This window comes from Pogoniulus pusillus, chromosome Z (assembly GCF_015220805.1).
Source record: "Pogoniulus pusillus isolate bPogPus1 chromosome Z, bPogPus1.pri, whole genome shotgun sequence".
In the NCBI taxonomy this organism is placed as follows: Eukaryota; Metazoa; Chordata; class Aves; order Piciformes; family Lybiidae; genus Pogoniulus; species Pogoniulus pusillus.
The window spans coordinates 27,457,795-27,479,277 of NC_087309.1; the positions used below are offsets into that span (position 1 = coordinate 27,457,795).

Consider the following 21,483-nt stretch of genomic DNA (forward strand, 5'->3'; position numbering starts at 1 on the left):
TCTGCAAAGCCTTCCACCCTCTAGCAAATCCAGCACTCCTTCCAAGCTTAGTGTCATCTGCAGACTTACTGAGGGTGCACTCAATTCCCTCATCCAGATCACTGATAAAGATATTAAAGAGAACCGGTCCCAGTACTGAGCTCTGGGGAACACCCCTTGTGACTGGATGCCAACTGGGTTTGACCACACCAACACTCTTCAGACCCAGCCATCCAGCCAGTTTTTAACCCAGCACAGAGTCAACTCATCCAAGCCATGAGCAGCCAGTTTCTCAGGGGAATCTCCCACATCCCAGATCCAACCTTGACAACAGACCAAAGGACCTCGCTAACACACCTCAAACAGAAACAAATGCAGTTTCAGAACTGTTGGCAGTAATATTAAATATATGAATTTATTCAATCACAGTTTAGGAGGGCATACAGACTATCTGAAGATGGCATTTCTTCCTGGGGGTTTATTGTTTGTTTGCATTTCTACGTCCCAGTCAACTCTGTTGACATGTTCTGTCTTGGACACAGGTTAGATCTAAGCATATGTAACCATCTACCCAGTCAGAAAGCAGGCAAATCTTCTTCCGTGTAAGGAGAACTTCCCATTCACTCATCACAATGGTTTTTCTTAACAAGAGAAGCATTGCTCATTAATGCAAAACTGTGTTTTCAGTACAGTTAATACTCCAGTAAAGTATAATTACAATCTAATAATTTAACACTCAGGAGCACTGTAGAACAGCTGTAAAGGACTTTGATTATTACAGTTTACAAATGGACCAGAAAAGCTATTTGCCATCAATACAAAGTTGGTTGGTATTGGGGCATTTGACACATGGGAGAAGCACTGCATACTACAGAATTAAATTCCATATTACAGCTCTATCAACCAACTGTGTAAAAACTGGAATCTGTCCCTGTGGCTCATGAAGAATTTTTCCCATAACATCAAGAAACAAACAAACAAACAAAAAAACAATAGTGAAATTTTGCAACTGTAGCATTAATAGGACCCTGCTGAAGTCTAATTTAAAAAATTGGCAGTCTCTAAGGCATTTAATACCAGATTTTTGTTTCTGCACCATTCTTTTTAATAACAGCATCTAATTAAAACATCTGTAAAGTGCTGACAGTTTTATGTAAAACAAAAAACAGGATCTGTTCTAATGAGATATCAACCGTAGTTATTATTCAGTGATGGTGACGGTTTAGTTTAAAACTAACTTCTACACGTGGATAATCTCTACCTTTAAATCAGAGCAGAGGAGAATCACACTCAGTGAAATCAGTACAGACTGACTGAGGCTCTGCTAGTCCTCGAGGTTTATTTACTTGGGTGTTTTCAGTTTAGCTTATTTGGCAGAAGAATGCTGACTCTTCCCAGACAGGGCCTTTCAACAGTTATTTCTTGTAAAATGATAATACACAGAATTCTCTGCCATGCTCCCTAAGTCACTCAGCAGCTGAGTTGGTAGTAGCCTTTCTGTCTCACCTGCTGGATATCCACAGTCCTTCTGCCCTTTCACAACTCATGGCTAGGCTTCTGATGCAGTGATGCATGCACTGATCCTGTGACCTTACTTTTTGCAGCAAGAGTAAAGGAAATGTTGTTACATGGCTGCTTTTTCAAACTAGGCACTCCTTTTCTCAGAGCAGATGCTGCAGGATATGTTCCACTGCCTCTGGGAAATTCTCACAGGTTAAGTAAGGAGATGGATTGATTTTGTCTTCATCTGCTGGTCGATATTTACCTGCAACACATTAACAAAATGATGCAATTACCAAACTCCTTCCTGTATCCCTTTTTCCACCATGAAAGTTACAGCTTTCTCAGATCAGTAACAAACAGATGCAGAAGAAGAAATGCCCATCTCAGGTTCCCTGCAACCAGCATCTCACAAGTCCTCCCTAAACAAACACTGAGCCGTACTGAAGGTTCCTCCAGGGGCAGCTCTGGCTTAGAATTAGTTAATTTCTGCACTGGTTTGTCTCTGCTGTACTGGCACTGCTCTTCCACTGACTACTTGAATAACTGTGCTGTAGTTGCTTGAAATACCTGGGCTGTTGGCTTCCCTCTGGATTTTACAAGGAAAAGCAGGACGGGTTGCTTTTCAGTGTAGTGGACTGTGTGGCATAAGCATTTGCCACCCCAGAAAGACCCAGTCTACAGCACTATGATACCATCAATGACACTGACAACAACGGCCAGTCCCTTACGGTTGCACCTTTGTCTGAAGCAAAATGACTTTCTAATTGCTACTGTAGAGGTCAGATTGCTACAGCTCATTTTAGCCATCGAAGATGTAACAGTTCTGGTTAGTGCTTGAGACTTCAGTCTTCAGAGCAAAAAAACTCACACCAGTGAGACCAGCTGCGCTACCTACTACTTTGTATCCTCCTGCTCAGGCCCTGTTGAAGCATTAACTACAGTGACCTCTCCTGCCTCGATCACCTGCTTGACAGACTACCTCCTTGCAACTGAGGAAACCTATGTGCTGAACGCACAAATCACAGAATGTGGAGCCTGGAAGTGACCTCTGGAGATTGTCTAGTCCAACCCCACTGTTAGAGCAGAGTCATCCAGACCAGGCTGCCCAGGACCATGTCCAGGTAGGTTTTGAAAATCTCCAGAGATGACTCCACAGACTCTCTGGACAGCCTGTTCCAGTGCTCTGTCACACCCAAAGAATTTTTTCCCTTATGTTCAGATGGAATTTCTTGAGCTCCAGTCTGTGCCCATTGCCTTTTGCCCTATTAGTGGCACCACTGCAAAAAAGCCTCACCACATCCTCTTGACACTTGCCCTTTAGATATTGATAAGCCTTGATAAAAATCCGCTCTCAGTCTCCCTCCAGCTGAAAAGCCCCAAGGTGTCTCAGTCTTTCCTCATCAGAGACATGCTCCAGTCCTCTCATCACCTTTGTAGTCCTTCATTATCCCTCTTGAACTGCAGAGCCCAGAACTGGACACTAATCACCCCAAAATGCAGGAGGTGATGAACCTGATGTCTCTCAGCAGCCCCTTGGTGAACAAACAGATGTCTACAAAGCACCGAGGTTAAACAGAGGGCACAGCATGGACCTTCACTCTGGGCACAGAGGGTGCCAGGACACAGGGCCAAATCACTGAATGCATGACTGTCTTCCAGAATGATGGCTCCATCAAGTACTTACCAGTCCTTACCAAAATCCCACGCATGCCTGCGTTCTGGGCACCACCAACATCATCCCGGCAGTCCTGGAACAGAACAGAAGATCAGTTGGTTAGTGGCCACAGATCAAATTTGTTCAGTTTCATGTAATTCAAAACATTAGGATGCTGAACTGCTTCCAAAGAAGGGCAAGGAAGTTGGTGAAGGCTCTAGAGCATGTCCTGTAAAGAGTGGCTGAGGGAAGTGGGATTAGTTACCCTGAAGAAAAGAAGGCTGAGAAGAGACCTTACTGCTCTGTACAATCCTCTCTTCTCCCAAGGAACAAGTAATAGCACAAGAGGAAATGGCCTCAAGTTGTACCAATGGAGGTTTATATTGGATATTCAGAAAAACATCTTCCCAGTAATGGTTGTCAAGTCCTGAACAAGGCTGCCCAGAAAAGTAGTGGAGTCACCACCCCTGGAGGTTGTTAAAAGACATGTAAATGTGGTACTTAGTGACATGATTTAATGGTGACTTGGCAGTGATAGGTTAACAGTTGGACTTGATTTTAAAGGTCTCCTCCAATCTAAACAGTATTGGGATTCTATGATTCTCCACTTTGCATATCACTAAGCAGCCACTTAAAAGCAGCTAAACAAAGTCAAAGCTTTTAGCTACCTACTGGACAAACAGTCACAGGAATGATTTACTACATGATTTCTACCTGATCAAATAGCAGCTGAAGCAAGAGAAGCAGCCTCATGGACTGCCTAGCAAACCCTGCAAGTTTTGAGGGTTCAATTTCCAGTTGTCATTTAATCCCAGTGGTTTTAGAAAGATCAGTTTGTAATATCTGGGGGACAAGACATGCAGTTGACAGGCAGGTGATAGGCTATGTGGTCCCCACGTACGTCACCAATCATGATGGCTTCCTCTGGGGCACAGTCAATGCCCCGCAGAGCTTCCAGGAAGAAGGTTTTCTCTGGCTTCCCCACTACAGTTGCTTTGGTGTCTGTTGCATATTCCAGACCAGTTACAAAAGGTCCAGGTCCCAGAGCCATGCCATCTTTTTTCTTGAAGTATCTGGCTTTATGTATAGCTATAAGAGGAGCACCATTCAAAATCAACCTAAAGAATGAATGAAGGAGAAAGCACAAAAATTAATATAACAGAAATTAGATTTACAGCTGAAGGCCTCATCTGGCTTTCATCTAAGTTGCAGACGCTGATTTTCATGAAGCCTCAAATCATAATGCAAGGTAGCACCCATTTGGAGAGGTAAATAAGTTTCTTCCTTTCTTTTCTCCAGAAACAGCTAATAAAACACATCCCCCAAATAAAGAATTTTTCTTGAGGATTTTAACAGGTAACTATTTTTAAATCCTCTCTATGTCTCTCAGGCAATTAGACTCATTGCTCCAAGGAGCCTCACTTTTCTTAGGCAAACATCCTAACAGCAGAACCCCTATCATGTATTTTAGAATATATGAACCACTAGCAGTGGTTGCAGGTTTGATGGCCGCGGCCTTAATCTCCTCACCTGAACTAAGAACCCTGCGATGCTTTCAGGATGCTGCTGTCAGGAAATCTACACCCCAGCAACTCTTGGGGCTGTTGTGCCACCTGTGGCAGCCAAACTGCAATGTGTTTCCAGCAAAAAGGGTTGTTCAAATGGGTTCCAAGTACAAGGTGAATCATATTACTTTCGCTTTGTATATTAACACTGGAAGAATTACAGTAAGAAGTTGAACAAGAAAAGCACTGAGATTATATGCGTCCCATGGAACTCTCCAGTTACGAGCACTATTACTAAGCATTTTAGAAACAAAGCTAGATTTGGGCTCCTTGCTAACAGGCATCAGATATTCCAAGTGGAAGCAGAATAAAATCATAGAATCATAGAATCATAGAACCAACCAGGTTGGAAGAGACCTCCAAGATCATCCAGTCCAACCTAGCACCCAGCCCTAACCAATCAACTAGACCATGGCACTAAGTGCCTCATCCAGTCTTTTCTTGAAGACCCCCAGGGACGGTGCCTCCACCACCTCCCTGGGCAGCCCATTCCAATGGGAAATCACTCTCTCTGGCAAGAACTTCTTCCTTATATCCAGCCTATACCTACCCTGGCACAACTTGAGACTGTGTCCCCTTGTTCTATTGCTGGTTGCCTGGGAGAAGAGGCCACCCCCCACCTGGCTACAATGTCCCTTCAGGTAGTTGTAGACAGTAATAAGATCACCCCTGAGCCTCCTCTTCTCCAGGCTAAACAGGCCCAGCTCCCTCAACCTCTCCTCATAGGATTTGTGCTCCAGGCCCCTCACCAGCTTTGTTGCCCTTAAGGGTCACAATGCACCATATGGCAGTGTTCGAAGAGAATCTTAGCTGTGCACAGCACCTGGGAGCCTCAGGACGTGAGTGCAGCAATGGTCTGGAAGGGCAACTGCTCCCTGCCCACAGCTGTGATCCTTCCACCTTTCAGAGACTCATTTCTGCCCTGATACACCAGTATGCACCTTCCTTGGGGCTGCACAGACAGTATCCTGCAGCTAACCTACCTACTAAAAACCTTCATGGAACACAGGTTTATCTGAAGTTGGTAAAAAAATGAAAGCAATTAAGAAACTGCTGTTTGTTGTTCCACCGACCTCAGCCGGCACCTCCTTAGCCTCCTAGCCGTTGCCCCTGTCAATTCACTTCATTCCTGCTTGAGGGCTCTTGTCTAACTCTTGCCTTGTAAAACCCTCATGGCAGGGAGCACATCTGATTACCACACGTCGTGCCTAAACAATGGACCAGTGACATGAGCATAATAAATAGGAGTTTAAGAGGACTTGTTTTCACAGAATCTGGAACATCATCTTTGATGCTTCCATTCCTGTTACCTGCCTGGTAGCGCTCCCTTACAGCAGACACAGCAGCTGCTTGTCCTGCAGCAATAGGACACATGCTAGAGGAGTCCTTCAGGTACTACCTACCAAGCACAGCACCGTCATTGCAGTTCTCCCCCTCCTCAGCTTCAGTCTCAGTGCAACAAAAGCCCTCCAGGCAATATCTATAAAATGTGAGGCAGCTATTACCGAATGCTTCCTATTTCATGTTACAGCACCTTCTTCAGATATTGCAGACAACTCCAGTCTTTGTCACATGGGTGAGAGACAGAAGGGAAACACTGGCTGCTACCTTGAGGGCAGAACGGAGGACTTTTGTCCTTAACCCCGCCTGATTTTAAGAAAACAAACTACTGCTTTTCTCCTTCACTGCCTTTCAGGAGCTCTCCTGTGTCTCCTCAGAAGCTGACTTAGGTGAGCTCTGCACTCCTTAAAGGACATCTGCTCCCCCCCACACACTTGCAGAGCAGTCTGGGTACTCTGAGCTGTACATAAATGATAATATTTCATTTCACTTAATTATCATAAAACACTTACAATGAATCAATGCACTCCAAAACTGGCATGTGTCTCTGTGAGCAGCCAGACATGTTCACAATGGAAGGTTGCCTCTAGGATAGAGGAAAATTTAATTTCACAGCAGGACCACAGCCACTTACATTCAGAGGTTTGCACAGAAGATCTCACCTGAGAGAATTCTTTTCAATGTGGCACCAAAATCCTGTTTTAGTCTCAGTCATTTTAAATGGTGCCTAGAGAACAGCCTTACTCTGTCCATCTCATTCTGGGACTCATATTAGAGTGTTAGATTCACAGTATCACAATATCATCAGGGTTGGAAGAGACCTCACAGATCATCAAGTCCAACCCTTTACCACAGAGCTCAAGGCTAGACCATGGCACCAAGTGCCACGTCCAATCCTGCCTTGAACAGCTCCAGGGACAGTGACTCCACCACCTCCCCGGGCAGCCCATTCCAGTGTCCAATGACTCTCTCAGTGAAGAATTTTCTCCTCACCTCCAGCCTAAATCTCCCCTGGCGCAGCTTGAGGCTGTGTCCTCTCGTTCTGGTGCTGGCCACCTGAGAGAAGAGAGCAACCTCCCCCTGGCCACAACCACCCTTCAGGTAGTTGTAGACAGCAATAAGGTCACCCCTGAGCCTTCTCTTCTCCAGGCTAAACAATCCCAGCTCCCTCAGCCTCTCCTCGTAGGGCTTGGGCTCAAGGTCTCTCACCAGCCTCGTCGCCCTTCTCTGGACACGCTCAAGCATCTCAATGTCCCTCCTAAACTGGGGGGCCCAGAACTGAACACAGTACTCAAGGTGAGGTCTAACCAGTGCAGAGTACAGGGGCAGAATGACTTCCCTGCTCCTGCTGACCACACCATTCCTGATGCAGGCCAGGATGCCACTGGCTCTCTTGGCCACCTGGGCACACTGCTGGCTCATGTTCAGGCGGGTATCAATCAGCACCCCCAGATCCCTTTCTATCTGGCTGCTCTCCAGCCACTCCGACCCCAGCCTGTATCTCTCCATGGGGTTGTTGTGGCCAAAGTGCAGCACCCTGCACTTGGAGCTATTGAACCCCATCCCATTGGACTCTGCCCATCTGTCCAGGTGGTCAAGGTCCCGCTGCAGAGCCCTTCTGCCTTCCAACTCAGTCACATCTGCCCCCAGCTTGGTGTCATCTGCAAACTTGCTGGTGACTGACTCGATGACCTCATCCAGGTCATCCATGAAGATGTTAAAGAGGATGGGGCCCAGCACTGATCCCTGACGGACACCACTAGTGACTGGCCGCCAGCTGGATGTGGCACCATTCACCACCACTCTCACCTAACCCAAAGCTGAATATCAATAGAGTAGTTGCCTACCAGGTAATTACTTATGCTGGTCTCTTCACAGCCAACAGAGAGGAAAAAGCACTGCTGGAACACAGTTCAACTGCCCTATTTTAAGCACTACTGGGGAAAAATGAATGACACCTTCCAGGAGCCCAGGTCACTCTCTCAGACATTGGCACTGGTGCTGCAGATATCTGCATTTAATCAAATTCACCTTTTAAGTTTTGCTATTGGCAATACAATTTCAAAGTGACTTCATTAGCTAAGCAGTAAAGGACAAGGAATATGAGCACAAGATAAGACTCAAAATGAAGTGGATGTAGCCAGTAGTTATTTCCATTAGACCAAACAAAACTGACACCAGCAGAATCGTTTACACTCAATAGAGGACTGAGGGGAAAATCTAGAATAACTCAGAAAGATGTTCAAGATCAGACAGAGCCAACCCTAGTGCCTCTGCCCCAGCCTGAAACATAGAACCAGAAAAACACCAGGAAAGTCTAGGACAGATTCACAGAGGATGAAGTTTTCCTCCAGGCAGGCAGCACAGCTGAGTGGCTAGGAATGTGTCTGCACAAGGCAGGGTGTGCCAAAGAACTCAGCCTTGCTCAATATTTGGCTACACCATCCAGACAGCTCTTGACATAGGCTGCACAGAAAACATACACTCATGCTACCCTCTGAATGTGTCTCTTTTGGGCAGCAAGGTCACGCTTGCAGCATGCAATGCCTGTGGCAAGCAACTAAACTTGGCCTTCCACCAGCAAAGCTAGTACCAAATTATTTGTTTAGTGAACAAAGCTCAAATACAGAACTGTCCACCTTTACAGAGGCAGTTCTGCTGGCCTGGGCAAACCTGGGGCTCTCAGGGGCTCATAAGGGGATGGCTGGTTTCTTGTTTTCAGTGTCCCTGTCACCACCAAGACAGCTAATAACTATTATTCAGCGTCTCATGTATTCATGACAGAAGTATCAATAAATAAGATGAGGTAGGCACTGCATGGTTAAACTCATGCAGTTGTGAAATAAGCATGCTGTAAAACTCTAAAATCAATGCCATTTGTCCCATGCACTAGTAAGGCAGAGAGAGAGTCAGTTTGGGTCAATACAGGTCCTTGTGATATACATTTGCACAGATAAGTGTAGCACTTTGTTTCCTTCTACAAGGAGTCTCTATAAACTACTGGGGATTAGTAACTGATGCTCCTTCTTTGGATTTAGTGGTTGTAACTACAGATTAAGGTGACTGAAGTTAAGTTTTTTCAAACTCCAAAGTTAAAAACTGTGTGCTAGCCATCACACTCTGAGCAGAGTCGAAAGGACTCATCACATGCCACATAGCACAGCAGGGCAGGTAGTTATCCAGAGCATTACCAGACATTCTTCTCAGTGCTGAGATAATACTGAAGTTGTTTACCAGATGCCCATAAGGGTCAGCACTCACAGCTGGGTGTACCTTCTCCATTAGAAGGCCAGACTGAACAGCTTGGCCTAAACCACTGCTGAAGGAAAGCGAGCCCAGAGACCTCCCAGCGAGATGAGATGAACATTGGGCAGGCTCTGCTAGGGTGCCAGGTAAGGGACACACTTGGATGACCTTTCTTTGTACATTTAACAACAGAAGAAGGTCACATTATGGGGGCCAAATTCAGCAATAGGCTCTCGTTCCAGTCTTTGCAGATAAAGATTTTTTCAAGCTAAAAATCAAAAGCACTGTGCTGAGCTAGAACTATAAGGAAGGATGCATGGCTATGCACCGTTGCACACACTACTGAATCTTCACTCACATACAGCCACGGCAAACATTTACCACATTTATCCTTTAATCAACACAAAAGACAAATATCCTTAGAAATAACAGAACAGATCAGATCCAAAGTTCCTCCAGCCCAGCAGACTTTGCTGGCCACTCCTGAACATAAGATGTTTCAGAAGAAATTGACAGAAATCCTGTACTAGATAAATGAGGAATATTCTTCCCTAAATACTGCATTACAGTCCCTATAATATTTGAGCTCCAAAAGTTGAGGTTTGAATGCAGAAACCATCTCTCAGATACTTACCAACATCCCTGGTTCAGTGTTTTTCCTCTGGAAGCACTGTCAACTTTTTCACCTCAGTGACAAACATGACTGTAATTCTACAATTTATTTGTAGACTGAAATCTAATAACCAGGGCTGGACAGTTCATGGTTAAAGTCACAAATTAGTGTCTCTCTCTCAGACACAGGGAAAGACACCATAATCATGCTATTTAACAGTGATATTAGTATCCTCCCCTTCTTCCCATATAAGAAGGGTTTCCCTGCATATGCAGAGGTACAGAGCCCAGCATGAGACATCTGCCACTCAAAGAGCCATAAGGAAAGGCTGACTTACTGAAATGCTCTGTTCATCATCTCATAGTGAAAGTGCTCAGGAGCCAGTCCTACCACCACTGCATTGGGATCATCGGTAGCTATACCTGGAAAATCAAAACATGACTCTGAGTGAAGAGATTTTCATTCATACTTTGTAGCACACAGTCAGCATGTGCAGTTAATCAATTTACAGCAAAACCAAGCATTTTCTGGCACAGACACACCATACAGACTACTTTTATGTCTTTTAGGAAAGCAACTGTGGAAAAGGTGTTTATCTATCCAGACTCTGCCAACCTTCCCAAGGAACACAACAATGCCACTGGGTGGTCTTAATTGTCAAACAGTGATTGTCTCAGTGCCACCACTGAAATGCACTCAACTGCACTAATCACTTCACTAACAACTTTTAAAACTGAATTACTTTTTATTTTCTAATAATCTGTTTATATATGTACTCATTTGTTTTGTAGGACAGAAAGACTAGCAAATTCCATCCAGTTTTTCTATTCTGTCCAGTTAGAGAAAACTCCATAGTGTGTAAAGCCTGACTATTGGTCTGCATATCAGCCTGGTTATGATGGCAAAGACACTATTGCTGTATGACCTCGAAGTTGTTACACTAGATTTGTATTGGATTTTCTGGAAGGTCTTTCTTGTAACGTGCACTCGTCTCCTCAAGAACAGCTTGCACCTCCTTTGCCCTGCACTGCTCCAGAAACAACTGTTTTTACAAGGTAGTGCCACCTGTGCACAGGAACAACCATGGAAGCAGAGCAACACCTACAGGAGAAACAGAAATAACAGATGGTTTTATTTATGACAGGTTAAGTTATCAGCTGTATCCTGCCTTCACAAAGGATATCTTCCACACCTTTACAGGGACAACAAGTGCTCCAAGGTTTTCAGAGGTTGTCATTGCAGCCTGCTGGCTGCTGTCTCCCGCCACATGTCCTTCAGTTAGCTTGGACAGCAAAATGTATGCTCAGAGAGAGTTGTCATATAGATTTGTGGCATTTCCCTCAAAAGCACTCAGGAATTTTAACTAACAATTCATCTATCTATGATCAACTTCATAGAAAACACAGCCAAGAACAGTTCAACAGCAGCCATTAACGGGAATTTAAAGCACTCTTCTTTGTACTCAACTGCTTCAAAAGCAGCACCGAGAGAACATGAGGAAAACCTCTTGCAACCAAAAAACAAAACAAACCACTCCAGATCCAAGTAACACATATTATGCCACCAATACACTCCACTGATATCTCTACCATTTTTTACACAAATCAGCATCAGCTACCGCAAAATTGATGGAAAGATCCCAAACAGATGGAGATTAAACTGATTCAACTATCTCCAGTGCAATAGTTGCTCTCTCTGACCCAAGAACACAAATACAGAATATTGCTAGAGGCGTGCTTCTCTGGATACAATGCTATGTAGGAAAGATTATCAAGTTCCATTGCTCTCAGAGCCCATAGAGGCTTTTCTCCTCAACACCATTCTTTCTGAAGATTACTAACTAAACTGTGGCACTAAAATTTAACAAGAAACATCCGCTCCTAGCAAGATTAGAACCTACTTAAATTACACATGCATAAGGACTTCAGTTCACAAGGCAAGGGGCAGGGACCAGCAGCCAGCCAGCCAGCCAGATCTATGCTTTCTTGACTTTCAATGAAGCACTTGAGTACACAATACTCAGTTCTGAATTCTCAGTATGCTAAAAGGTGGCTATATTCACCATGCTTAAAACAACGTAGTTAATTCATGGACTAAGCGCTCTAGCTTCAGGCACCCACCAGACATGCCCAAGTTAGAATATATCTTCTACTCCCCTTATTGTTGAGGACATGAAATGGGAACATGTGGAACTAAAGCATGTTTCTAAAGAGGTCTACCTAGAGAAATCAGGGTGATTATCTGCCACCAGTTATGGTACCAAAGTACATAGAGTGAGGCCCAGGTGTTCAATACAAGGTAAGTAACAATAGCTACCATGAGATTTAACATTTAATAATGATCTGTTAAGAGAGACAGCCTTCTGCACAAGCTCACATGCTGGCTTTTCAGCTCTTTATGAGCTGAAGGAAACTTGATTTCCAACAAATGGACATATCCTTGCTATAAACCAAATCAGCACCAGTACAATACAACTCTGATGATCTGGTCATAAGCATTACTTTTTTTCTCCCCTGGAAATTACCTGAATTCCTGATTATTTAAACATTTTTGCTGTCATTTCCACTACGCCTCAAGAATGTCTGATTTTAGGCTGTTTACCATTAATTTAAAACAAAGGATCTTTACGACTCTGGATAGTTTCAGATTTCAGGTTTCATCATGGCTAAGAGCATATTTAAGTCTGTCATTCTAGAAAAGAGAGAGCACTCTGTTTCCTCAAGCTGTTCACTTATTTCTCCCAGGCTGTTCTCCGACCATCTCACCTGTAAAGTCAGACAGGGCCTTGTCATCCACCAGGAGGAGAGGCCGCACTTGCTTTTGCTCCAGGAGATTTCTGGCTGCTGTCAGAGACGTGAAGATCTCGTTTTCTGTGATGTCAAATCCCAGTTTTGTCAGCCTCTCCAGCAAGTCCCTCTTGCACTCCTTTGTTGTGTTTGTCACAAACCGAATGGTAACTGGAGCGCCACGCAGCCTGATGAATGAAGAGCAAAGGCAACCTGCTAAACAGCACTTTCCTATTTACATTAGTTTGGGAATGAAAAGGGGCTGTTTTTCTAAAGGCTGGAGATGAGAAGACTATACATCCCAGAGGACTGGTGCCACACAAGAACCATGAAGTTGTTAACTTCTGTGAAACTGGAGGACAGCATGAAATAAATAGCAAGAAATACAGCTACCAGAAGAAGACCAAGTCTCTCTTGCTTGGAGGAAAAGTCAGGACAAAAAGGTGAATCCAAACTCCATCTCTGTCATAGTAACAAACACATCAATGATCAACAGCTGGAAAAGCCTTTGACTTCAGACTACATAATAAATAAACCAGACTTGTTTTCTGGATCAGTTGCATCCCAGACCAAAGTAAATAAACTAAAGAACCTTGATGCTAAATTAATGTATCAAACTCCACATGCCAGATGAACTTCACAGCAGCTGTGGCTCGCTCAAAGATGCAGGATGCTCCAGAGGCCAGTGTTACCTGTGTGGAGATCTGATGCCAGCTTTTGCAGCCAAATCTCCCCTTACTGAAGAACACCGATATCACATAAAAGCACTTTACTGCCATACACTGACAGTACACTATCAAATAATCAGATAATTTTAAGTGACAATTTCAACAGCGCTCCCTTTAATTATTCCCCCACCATCACTTTCTGTTTGTTGCTATAGAAACAAACGATTGCATCACAACTGCATGAAAAACATCAGAATAAAGTTGATCAATGGTAGAAACTCACTTGCACCTGCCACTTTGTTCTCTTGTCTGGTCTGCTGCTCAGAAAGACACACTGCAAACAACATGACAATCACTTTGGCTTCTCTTTAGGAAGGGCAATGATGTGGATTAGCAGAAAGGAGTGCCAGAAAGTAGTTTTTTCAAACTTCTATGCAATAAGACCTTCTGTTCTTTGCAGTGAAATGATGGCACCTTATCTCTATACCTGTGACAAAAAACTGCAGCTGACAAACAGCACCAGACTCTCTCTGCATCTTATCCCTTCCCTTCTCAAAGCCAGGACAGGGCCTGCATGAGACAGCCCAGCAGGTACTAAGCAGAAAACAGAGATGAATCAATGACTTTATAAAACAGTTTGCCTTCTGATTCTACAGAAGACATTTCTTCTATTTGTTCTACTGCCTGAGGGGCTTGGAAGTGAGGAGCAGAGAGGACATATTGAGCTCTTCTTGACAATACCACTACTTTTATATATACACACAGATTTTGGAGAATGCTGACTCATCTGGAACAAGTCTTCCCTGCAGCATGAAAAACCAGATAGAAAATGTCCAATGAGTGGGTAATGAAAGAGTATCAAATGCTTTAGAAGTTTTTGCTTATCTGAAATTTTTCACTTTCAGGAAATAATCTGTAAAAATTTAAGCAGCCAATAAGGCTCTAGTAAAAATGTCTTATTCCTAACTCAGCCCTGTTCCTCTCTTCTATTATTTTTTCTTCATCTATTGCCAGATGTCTTCTTTAGGCAAAGTGTCATAACACAGTACAAGGATCTCTGGTGGTCCATATCCTGTTTTGCCACTGACTTGGTCAGATTAAGTCATTTTATTAAGTCATTTTACTACACGTCAGTTCCTCCGGACAACTTTTCATGAGAAAAGCAATTGTCCTGTTCACTAATGTGCTGTAATCTCCACAACACATGGGCTGTACTATCAAATGTTTCCCACATTAGAAAAGCAGCTGTGTTTTTTTACTCAGAGAGAAACTTTAAAAATAATAGAGCAAAGCCCTGGCTGAAAGACCAAACTGTAAGTTGAAAGGAACCTTTAAAGGTCATCTTGTCAAACCTCCTGCAGTAAGCAGGGGCATCCCCAACTGGATCACAATGCTAAGAGCCCCATCAAGTCTGACCTCAAATGTCTTGAGGGATGGGGCCTCCAACCTGTTCCAGCATTCCACTACCTTCATAGTAAAGAACTTCCTCCTAATGACAAAAGACATAAGAACCCTCCAAAGGATGCCTTGCACACTGCACCAAGCTGTTGTGTTGTTCTACTTTAGCTCACCATAGATGAAGGGCTCAGACATACAGTTAGGTTCCTGTAGTTAAACAAAGCACTGAGGAACAGCTGAGCTGAAGTGACTTTAGTGTATGTTTGGTAATTCAGGTTAACTTAACTACTTTCCACTTCAGTTCAGGCTGCAGCACTGTATGAATTAGCTGAAACGTTCTGAATAAAAAATATTTTAAAAGAACTAGACAGCAACTTTAGAAGGATATGGAGCTTCAGGTGACACATGGCAACTTTCCAATACCTAGGCCTTTTGCTGATTTCAGGCTTCTTGGTATCAGTACAGGTGTAAATAAAAGTAGAATGTGGCCACGTATTTGCTTATCTACAACAGCGTAAAAAGGTAGGAGCTTCAGGCCCATTTAAAGAAGCACCTTTGTGCTGACAGAACCTATCAGAGGAAATAAAAAAAAGGTAGCTTGCCTTTTAAGAGCTTCCTGTGCGCCTGGCACAGCCGAGTCTTCAATGTGAAGTGTGCCGTTGAGATCCACCAAGACAGCTTTCAGCACACGCCGAGCTGCCATCCTTCCTTCCCCAGGGAAAAGGCAAATAAATGAAACAACAGAAAACTGGTTAGCAGACAATGGATAATAAAAATAAGGAACTCAGTTAAGCACCTCATTTGTGCCAAGCCCGGTATTACTCAGAACATTACTCGCAGTATTAAATGGGCCCCTTTAGACAGAGAAATAAAAGGCAGTGTTTAAAAAAAATACATAATTGATGGGGTGGTGTTTTCCCAAAGACTCTATATATGGAAATCAGGTGCTATTTGTTCTCTAAGTGTCTTTATTTGTGCACGTCAAAAAAAAATCTCTAAACAACTAAGACTGTTGGGAAGAGGATCATTAGGTCTGGTATTGCCGGTTCAAGGCCTCAGCAAGCACATTTTGGCAAGTCCCATCGACACCAATGGCGCTGCTCGAGTAAAAATAAACATAATAGTTCTAAGCAATGACACAGTGTTCTGACTATAAAGCTCAAAACACTCTGCAAAAGTGCATATTTTTAGTTTCACTTTTGTAAGCAAGATCTACGGTGATTCAGCCTACAGCACAATTCAGCTGCCCTAACACTTAGGTTATTCTGTGGTCGTTTGCCGGCACACCAGCGCGGATTTCGGCCAGAAGCTCTCAAGGCTCAAAAATATTCTGCACCTCAAAGCATTATCAGCTCCTCTTGCAAAGCAGTTTTTCTACAGCAAACTTCTGTGACACATCAACAAGTACAGGAGACAGGCCAGAAGAAAAGGCAGCATTCAAACAATAAAGGCACTGGGGAAGAAAACAGTGAGGTTATTATGCAAGTCATCTGGCTAAAAGCCTTTCTTCAGATCATTATATGTGTTGCAAGTGCTGTACTTTGCTCCACGATCAAGTTTGCTATTTGTTAAAAAATGTACGATACAAAAGCTTGTCTCCTGTTTGTTAGACAGTAACAACTACCTGATCTGTCATCACCAGCAGGTCATCAGAGCTGCTTCATGTTGACCTGTCTTGATTATAGACAGAACATGTAATACAGAGTCTTAAAAAACATGCAGAGTATAAGTATAGAACACTTCCTCTAGATCAGGATGCTCAAAGCCCTGTCCTACCTGATCTGGAATTCTTCCAGGGATGAGGCTTCTAACACCTCTGGGAAACCCATGCCAGTGTTTCATCACCCTTGTTGTAAAAAAATTCTTCCTTACATTCAATCCAAACTAATCAGCACGAAGATTAGGACCTGTCTTTTTGACAGTCCTAATTTTCTATCTAGACAATTTTACCTTTGCAGACTGTCTTATCAATGATAAAAAACACATGAATGTGATGTCTCAGGTACAAGACACACACAGAGAAAATTCTCAGCTTTCACTTTAATTTTTCCTGCTGAGTGCCTGCAATAAGAAAATACTTATTTTATGATATATCTGGTGCTACACAGGCCAAGGTTAAATGTCTATGACAGAAAGCTGATTACAGAACTTCAAAGGAAGCTTCTCCCGCTACATGTTAAAAGAGGGCATCTAAGACATCTTCTCCCAGTAAAACACTTAATGCAGATAACGTGTTTGAACAGAATGGAATTTGGATGACTCTGCATTACTTCCATGAAACAAAACAGTTTTACCTCAGCCACTTGAACTCTGGCACAGGACATCTGAGTGCTGAGAAGTATTAAAAAGACAAGCAAAGAAGGTGCTGCAATATAAATTCTCTAGCCAAAGACACACAACTGCAGAGTAACTGCACCATGCCTGAATGGATAGCACAGCTAAAGACGGACATAGAATACTTCCATTTAACAGAAACAGACCTTTTTATTGTTGCTGTTATTCCACTTTTACCCCAGATCTCTTTTTGTCCCCCTTCTCACAGCACATTTAACCAGGCCTTACTGAAGTTATTTGCAAAATCAGTTTCCAGCATCGCCTGATTTTAAGCACAGAATTCATGGCCTTGCAAGAAAGAGCTAAAACCTGTAGTAACTCAGCGTTCATAGTCACAGCCCAACACATTTGCTACAGCAAATGGATGAGGCCATATGGTAATCCAGGCAGCTCAAGACACGAAGGCCTATACAGTCCAACTCCAACCTGGTCTTTGTCAGTCTAAAGCACCTACATGCCCTACGGGGAGGCAACAAGACGCCCACAACCTACAGGGAAGGACGCTTTGTCCTCTCGTGGTATGGCTTGTAATGGTGTAGGTATGCTGAGGGCTCCTCTCCACGGCAGGTGCCCCACAGCGTTTATGCAGGACAAGCCTCCCCGAGCTCCTGTTCCTTTCTGCTCCCTGATCTCACCATCAGGCCACCACACTGGGCCTCTGCAGGGCCACCAGTGAAGGCGAGGCCTTTCCCTGAAACGACAGCACGACCTCGATAGAGAACTCACTGGAGAACAACAGGACAAGGCAGTAGAGCGGCTCAGATTCAGGGCTGATGGCACTAGGGCTGCAGGCATAACAACCCGTTCAGGCCCACAGAGAGCCTACATGGCCTCCCCCGTGGACTGGTCACGGTCCCCCGGGGAGTCAGCACTGAACGTCGCTCCTGGTTCACTGCAAAGCCCCGTGGCCGGCCCCTGTCCCATAAGAGGGGCAGGTGTCTTCCTCTCCCCTCGCCGCGCTGGGAAGGGCGCAAGGACACAGCTACTCTGCCACGCCAAGGGGACGACACCGCTTTTTGCCGCCGGTTTACAAGGGGCAGATGGGCTGGCCCGCCCCGTGCCAGGCGAACAGCCGAGCGGCGGGCTCCCCTTTCCCGCGGCAGTCCCGCCCGCCCCTTCGCGTCCGAAGAGGGCGGCCGAGCCCATTCGGACAAGCACGGAGAGCAACGTAGCGACAACGCTCCTTCGCCGAGACTAACCTGGCTCCGGCAGCACCACCACAGCCCCGGCAGCCTGCCCGCCACCGTCCCGCCCCACGGGGCCCTGGCCGCGACAGGGCTGTCCAACTGAGCGCCGGAGTCCGCCTGCTGCCGCCATGGCAGCCACGGCCACAGAACCCAGGCGTCACTCAGTCCTGAACGACCGCTGTCTTCGTCTGGGCTCGGGCATCCGCCGTCAGGCACCGCCATGGGCAGCCGCAGGGACCTCGGTAGAGCTGAGGGCGGGTGGTCCGGGGAGCGTCACGACAGGAGCGGGAAGTGGCACCGGTGCCCGGCTCGGTGGCTGCCCCTAAGGCTCGGAGCTGCGCGCTCGGGGGTAGGAAGGAGCAGGGTGAAAGCCACCAACTGCCCCGACAGGTCTGGCGCATGCGACCCTAGTGCGTATGCCGGCACCCCGCGCATAATGCTTGTGCTCATTTGGAAGGTAAAGTTCCTACAGCTGCTTAGAAAGAAACAATTGTAAGGACAATTCGGCTGGGACAGAAGCTTCAGTGTGTGGGGGCCGCGCTCTAGCGAAGATGGCAGCATAATGTGCTATACTCCTCTGCAAGAGTGTGCACAGGGACCGTGGGCAGATGCCGTTGCGTTTTAAGCTGTTGCAGCTAGGATTTCACAAGACGTGAGGGCCCATCAATGAATTACAGACGGTACTCTTTCACAGTTTTACATTGTGACAGTACATCAGAAAAGCCAAAGTCTATAGGATAATACTCTACCTACAGCATGCAGCCTTACAGCTTGTCAAGCCCCCTCTTTCCCAGCACTTCCTTCGTGCTGGGCCTAGAAGGTGACAACAATAAAAAAAAATGTGGAGCTTTTAGAGAGCAAACTTTACACTCTGAACTTTTAACTGAGCAACCCGATCTACTTAGATGAAGGCAGGGAGGGGTTGGACTGAGCGACCTTTAAAAGTTCCTTCCAACCCGAACCATTGCATGACACTATGGTAAGTGAATCATAGAATCATAGAATCATAGAATCAACCAGGTTGGAAGAGACCTCCAAGATCATCCAGTCCAACCTATCACCCTGCCCTAGCCAGTCAACTAGACCATGGCACTGAGTGCCTCATCCAGTCTTTTCTTGAAGACCCCCAGGGACGGTGCCTCCACCACCTCCCTGGGCAGCCCATTCCAATGGGAAATCACTCTCTCTGTGAAGAACTTCTTCCTAACATCATGCCCTGGGACCTATCACTACGAATAATGCAACAAATCAACAGGTTTCACAACCAGCACAGCCCAGGCTCTGCTCACAAAGCCAGCATAACAAATGCACACATTCGATGCAACAAGTCGACATGCATGGGATGCCGACATGCATGGGATGCCATTCTGAGTGACTTGGACAGGCTAGAGACATGAGTGAGCCCTTGCAAACCCCATGAAGTTTAGCATGGCAAAGTGCAAGGTCCTGCACCGGGGCCTGGGCAATACCATAAATACAGGCTGAGAGAAAAGTAGGTTAGCAGCAGCCCCGAGGAGATGGACTTGGGGTGTTGGCTAACAAGCAGCTCAACATAATCTAGCAATGTGTGCTTTCAAATTACAGTGAGGGCAGACTGAGAGAGTTGGGGTTGTTCAGCCCGGGCAACAGCTTTCCATAGACATTACAATGGTCTTTCAGTACCTAAATGAGGCCTAAAGGAATGCTGGAGATTTTTTACAAGGGCATGTAATGATAGAAAAATGGGTAATGGTTTTAAACTGAAAGAGGGTAGTTCTACATTAGATGAGGCAGAAATTCTCTACTCTGGGGGTTGTGAGGCACTGGAACTGGCTGCCCAGGGAGGCTGTGAATTGCATATTCCTGGAAGTGCTCAAGGTCAGGTTGGATGGGTGTTTTTGAGAAACCTGGTCTAGTGGAATGTGTCACTGGCCATAGCAGAGGGGGTGGAATCAGTCTTTACAGTTCCTTCCAAGCTAAACCACATTGTGATTGAGGTGAGATGAAAAGGAGTTTGAGATTCATTTATTCATGTATAAACTCAATACCTTCTTACTTTTCCCTTCACCTGCCCCTATGCCCTTCACAACTAAACCTTTAGGAGTACCATTATAAAGAACTGATCTTTTATTCTTGTCTGTATTTTTACTAGAGACTGTGCAGTCCCACAAGCTTCATTTTCCCTACACAACCACCTACAACTGGTACTGCCATAGGCAATCCCTTGCTGTGAAAGCATCTCCTGTTTTCACTCTTACTAGAACAAATTATTCTGCAGTAGAAAGTCTTAGTCCTCATGCTGATGTGTAAAATACTCTGGTTATTGTCATTCTCTAAGGTTTGTCTGTGGAGTTTATGCCCAAGAGAGAATGACAGGTGACAGAACTAGATGACATTCAAGGTGTCATCCAGCCCAAACTGTTCTGTAATTCTGTGTTTTCTGAGTGGTAGTGGTCTTCATGGATTGCAGTGACTACTGAAGTACTTTGTGCATGGAGCTCTCTGACAGGCGGGAACTTTCTTGCATATTCTCTGTTACCAAAGAACCCAAACCACTGCCAGGCTTCAGTGCTTTGCCTTGCTTGAATTTAGTCACAGCAGAACTGCTCAAAGCCACATGAGATTGCAGTGTTATTCCCATGCTGTTCCTCTTTACACTCCTTCCTCTGCCTGTCGGTTGGTTATTCTTTTGCCCTCTTCACTGCTTAGTACCTGTGAGACCTGATCTTTAGCTGCTGCCCCACTTTGAATCACTATTTTGCATCTACCGGGTAAAATGTGTCCCAGTTTTGCTCAAATGCAGGATTCCTGCTACACAGAACCACTGCTCCTTTTTACTGCACGTGCCCAATTGATTTTGAACCAATCTGCCCACGTGCTGCAAGCCATGCATTGAAACTTCTGCCTTTCTGAAAGGACAAGATGAGGGGAAATTGCAAGCAACGGCTTTAAAAATAGGTGAGAAGCGAGCACTGCCGGTTAGGAAGAAAAAGTGTTTTAACAGTCAATACATATGAAATGGAGATGATGGGGAAGCTGTGCTTTAAATCATTCAATACTCCAACCCAATGCACCAGCAGTGGAAATATCACTACCTTTTTACAAAAATGCTTGCATGCCATCCATGTTTTATCTGTTCCACACACATCCTGCCCAGTTTCCATGAAAGACAGATACATGAAAATAACGGATTCAGACTGTGCCCTCATCACCTCTGAATTATACAAAGA

General features: G+C 44.9%; 1 protein-coding gene across 2 annotated transcripts; it reads right to left on the bottom strand.

Moving 5' to 3' along the window:
- Nucleotides 1-368: 368 nt before the first annotated feature.
- Nucleotides 369-18,419, bottom strand: HDHD2 (haloacid dehalogenase like hydrolase domain containing 2). Of its 2 annotated transcripts, none has more exons than XM_064140778.1 (7): nucleotides 18,287-18,419; nucleotides 15,356-15,461; nucleotides 12,667-12,875; nucleotides 10,239-10,323; nucleotides 4,038-4,254; nucleotides 3,167-3,230; nucleotides 369-1,744 (listed from the first exon to the last, which is right to left on the bottom strand). In XM_064140778.1, the coding sequence occupies exons 1-7, from the start codon at nucleotides 18,402-18,404 to the stop codon at nucleotides 1,641-1,643; spliced, it is 903 nt and encodes a 300-aa protein (XP_063996848.1). In that variant the 5' UTR covers nucleotides 18,405-18,419; the 3' UTR covers nucleotides 369-1,640. The 2 variants fall into 2 exon arrangements, with proteins under 2 accessions (XP_063996848.1, XP_063996850.1); XM_064140780.1 differs by having other exon boundaries at nucleotides 15,356-15,457; nucleotides 18,287-18,346.
- Between the last annotated feature and the right edge of the window lie 3,064 nt (nucleotides 18,420-21,483).

Bases quoted from the DNA above. Each gene is read 5' to 3' on its own strand.
- HDHD2 (XM_064140778.1), bottom strand. From the start codon at position 18,404: ATGGCGGCAGCAGGCGGACTCCGGCGCTCAGTTGGACAGCCCTGTCGC. The intron at 12,876-15,355 runs GCAAGCTACCTT...TTCATTCATCAG, and splicing joins GCACAGGAAGCTCTTAAAAG to GCTGCGTGGCGCTCCAGTTA. The intron at 4,255-10,238 runs GTAAGTCAGCCT...TTCATTCTTTAG, and splicing joins ATGATGAACAGAGCATTTCA to GTTGATTTTGAATGGTGCTC.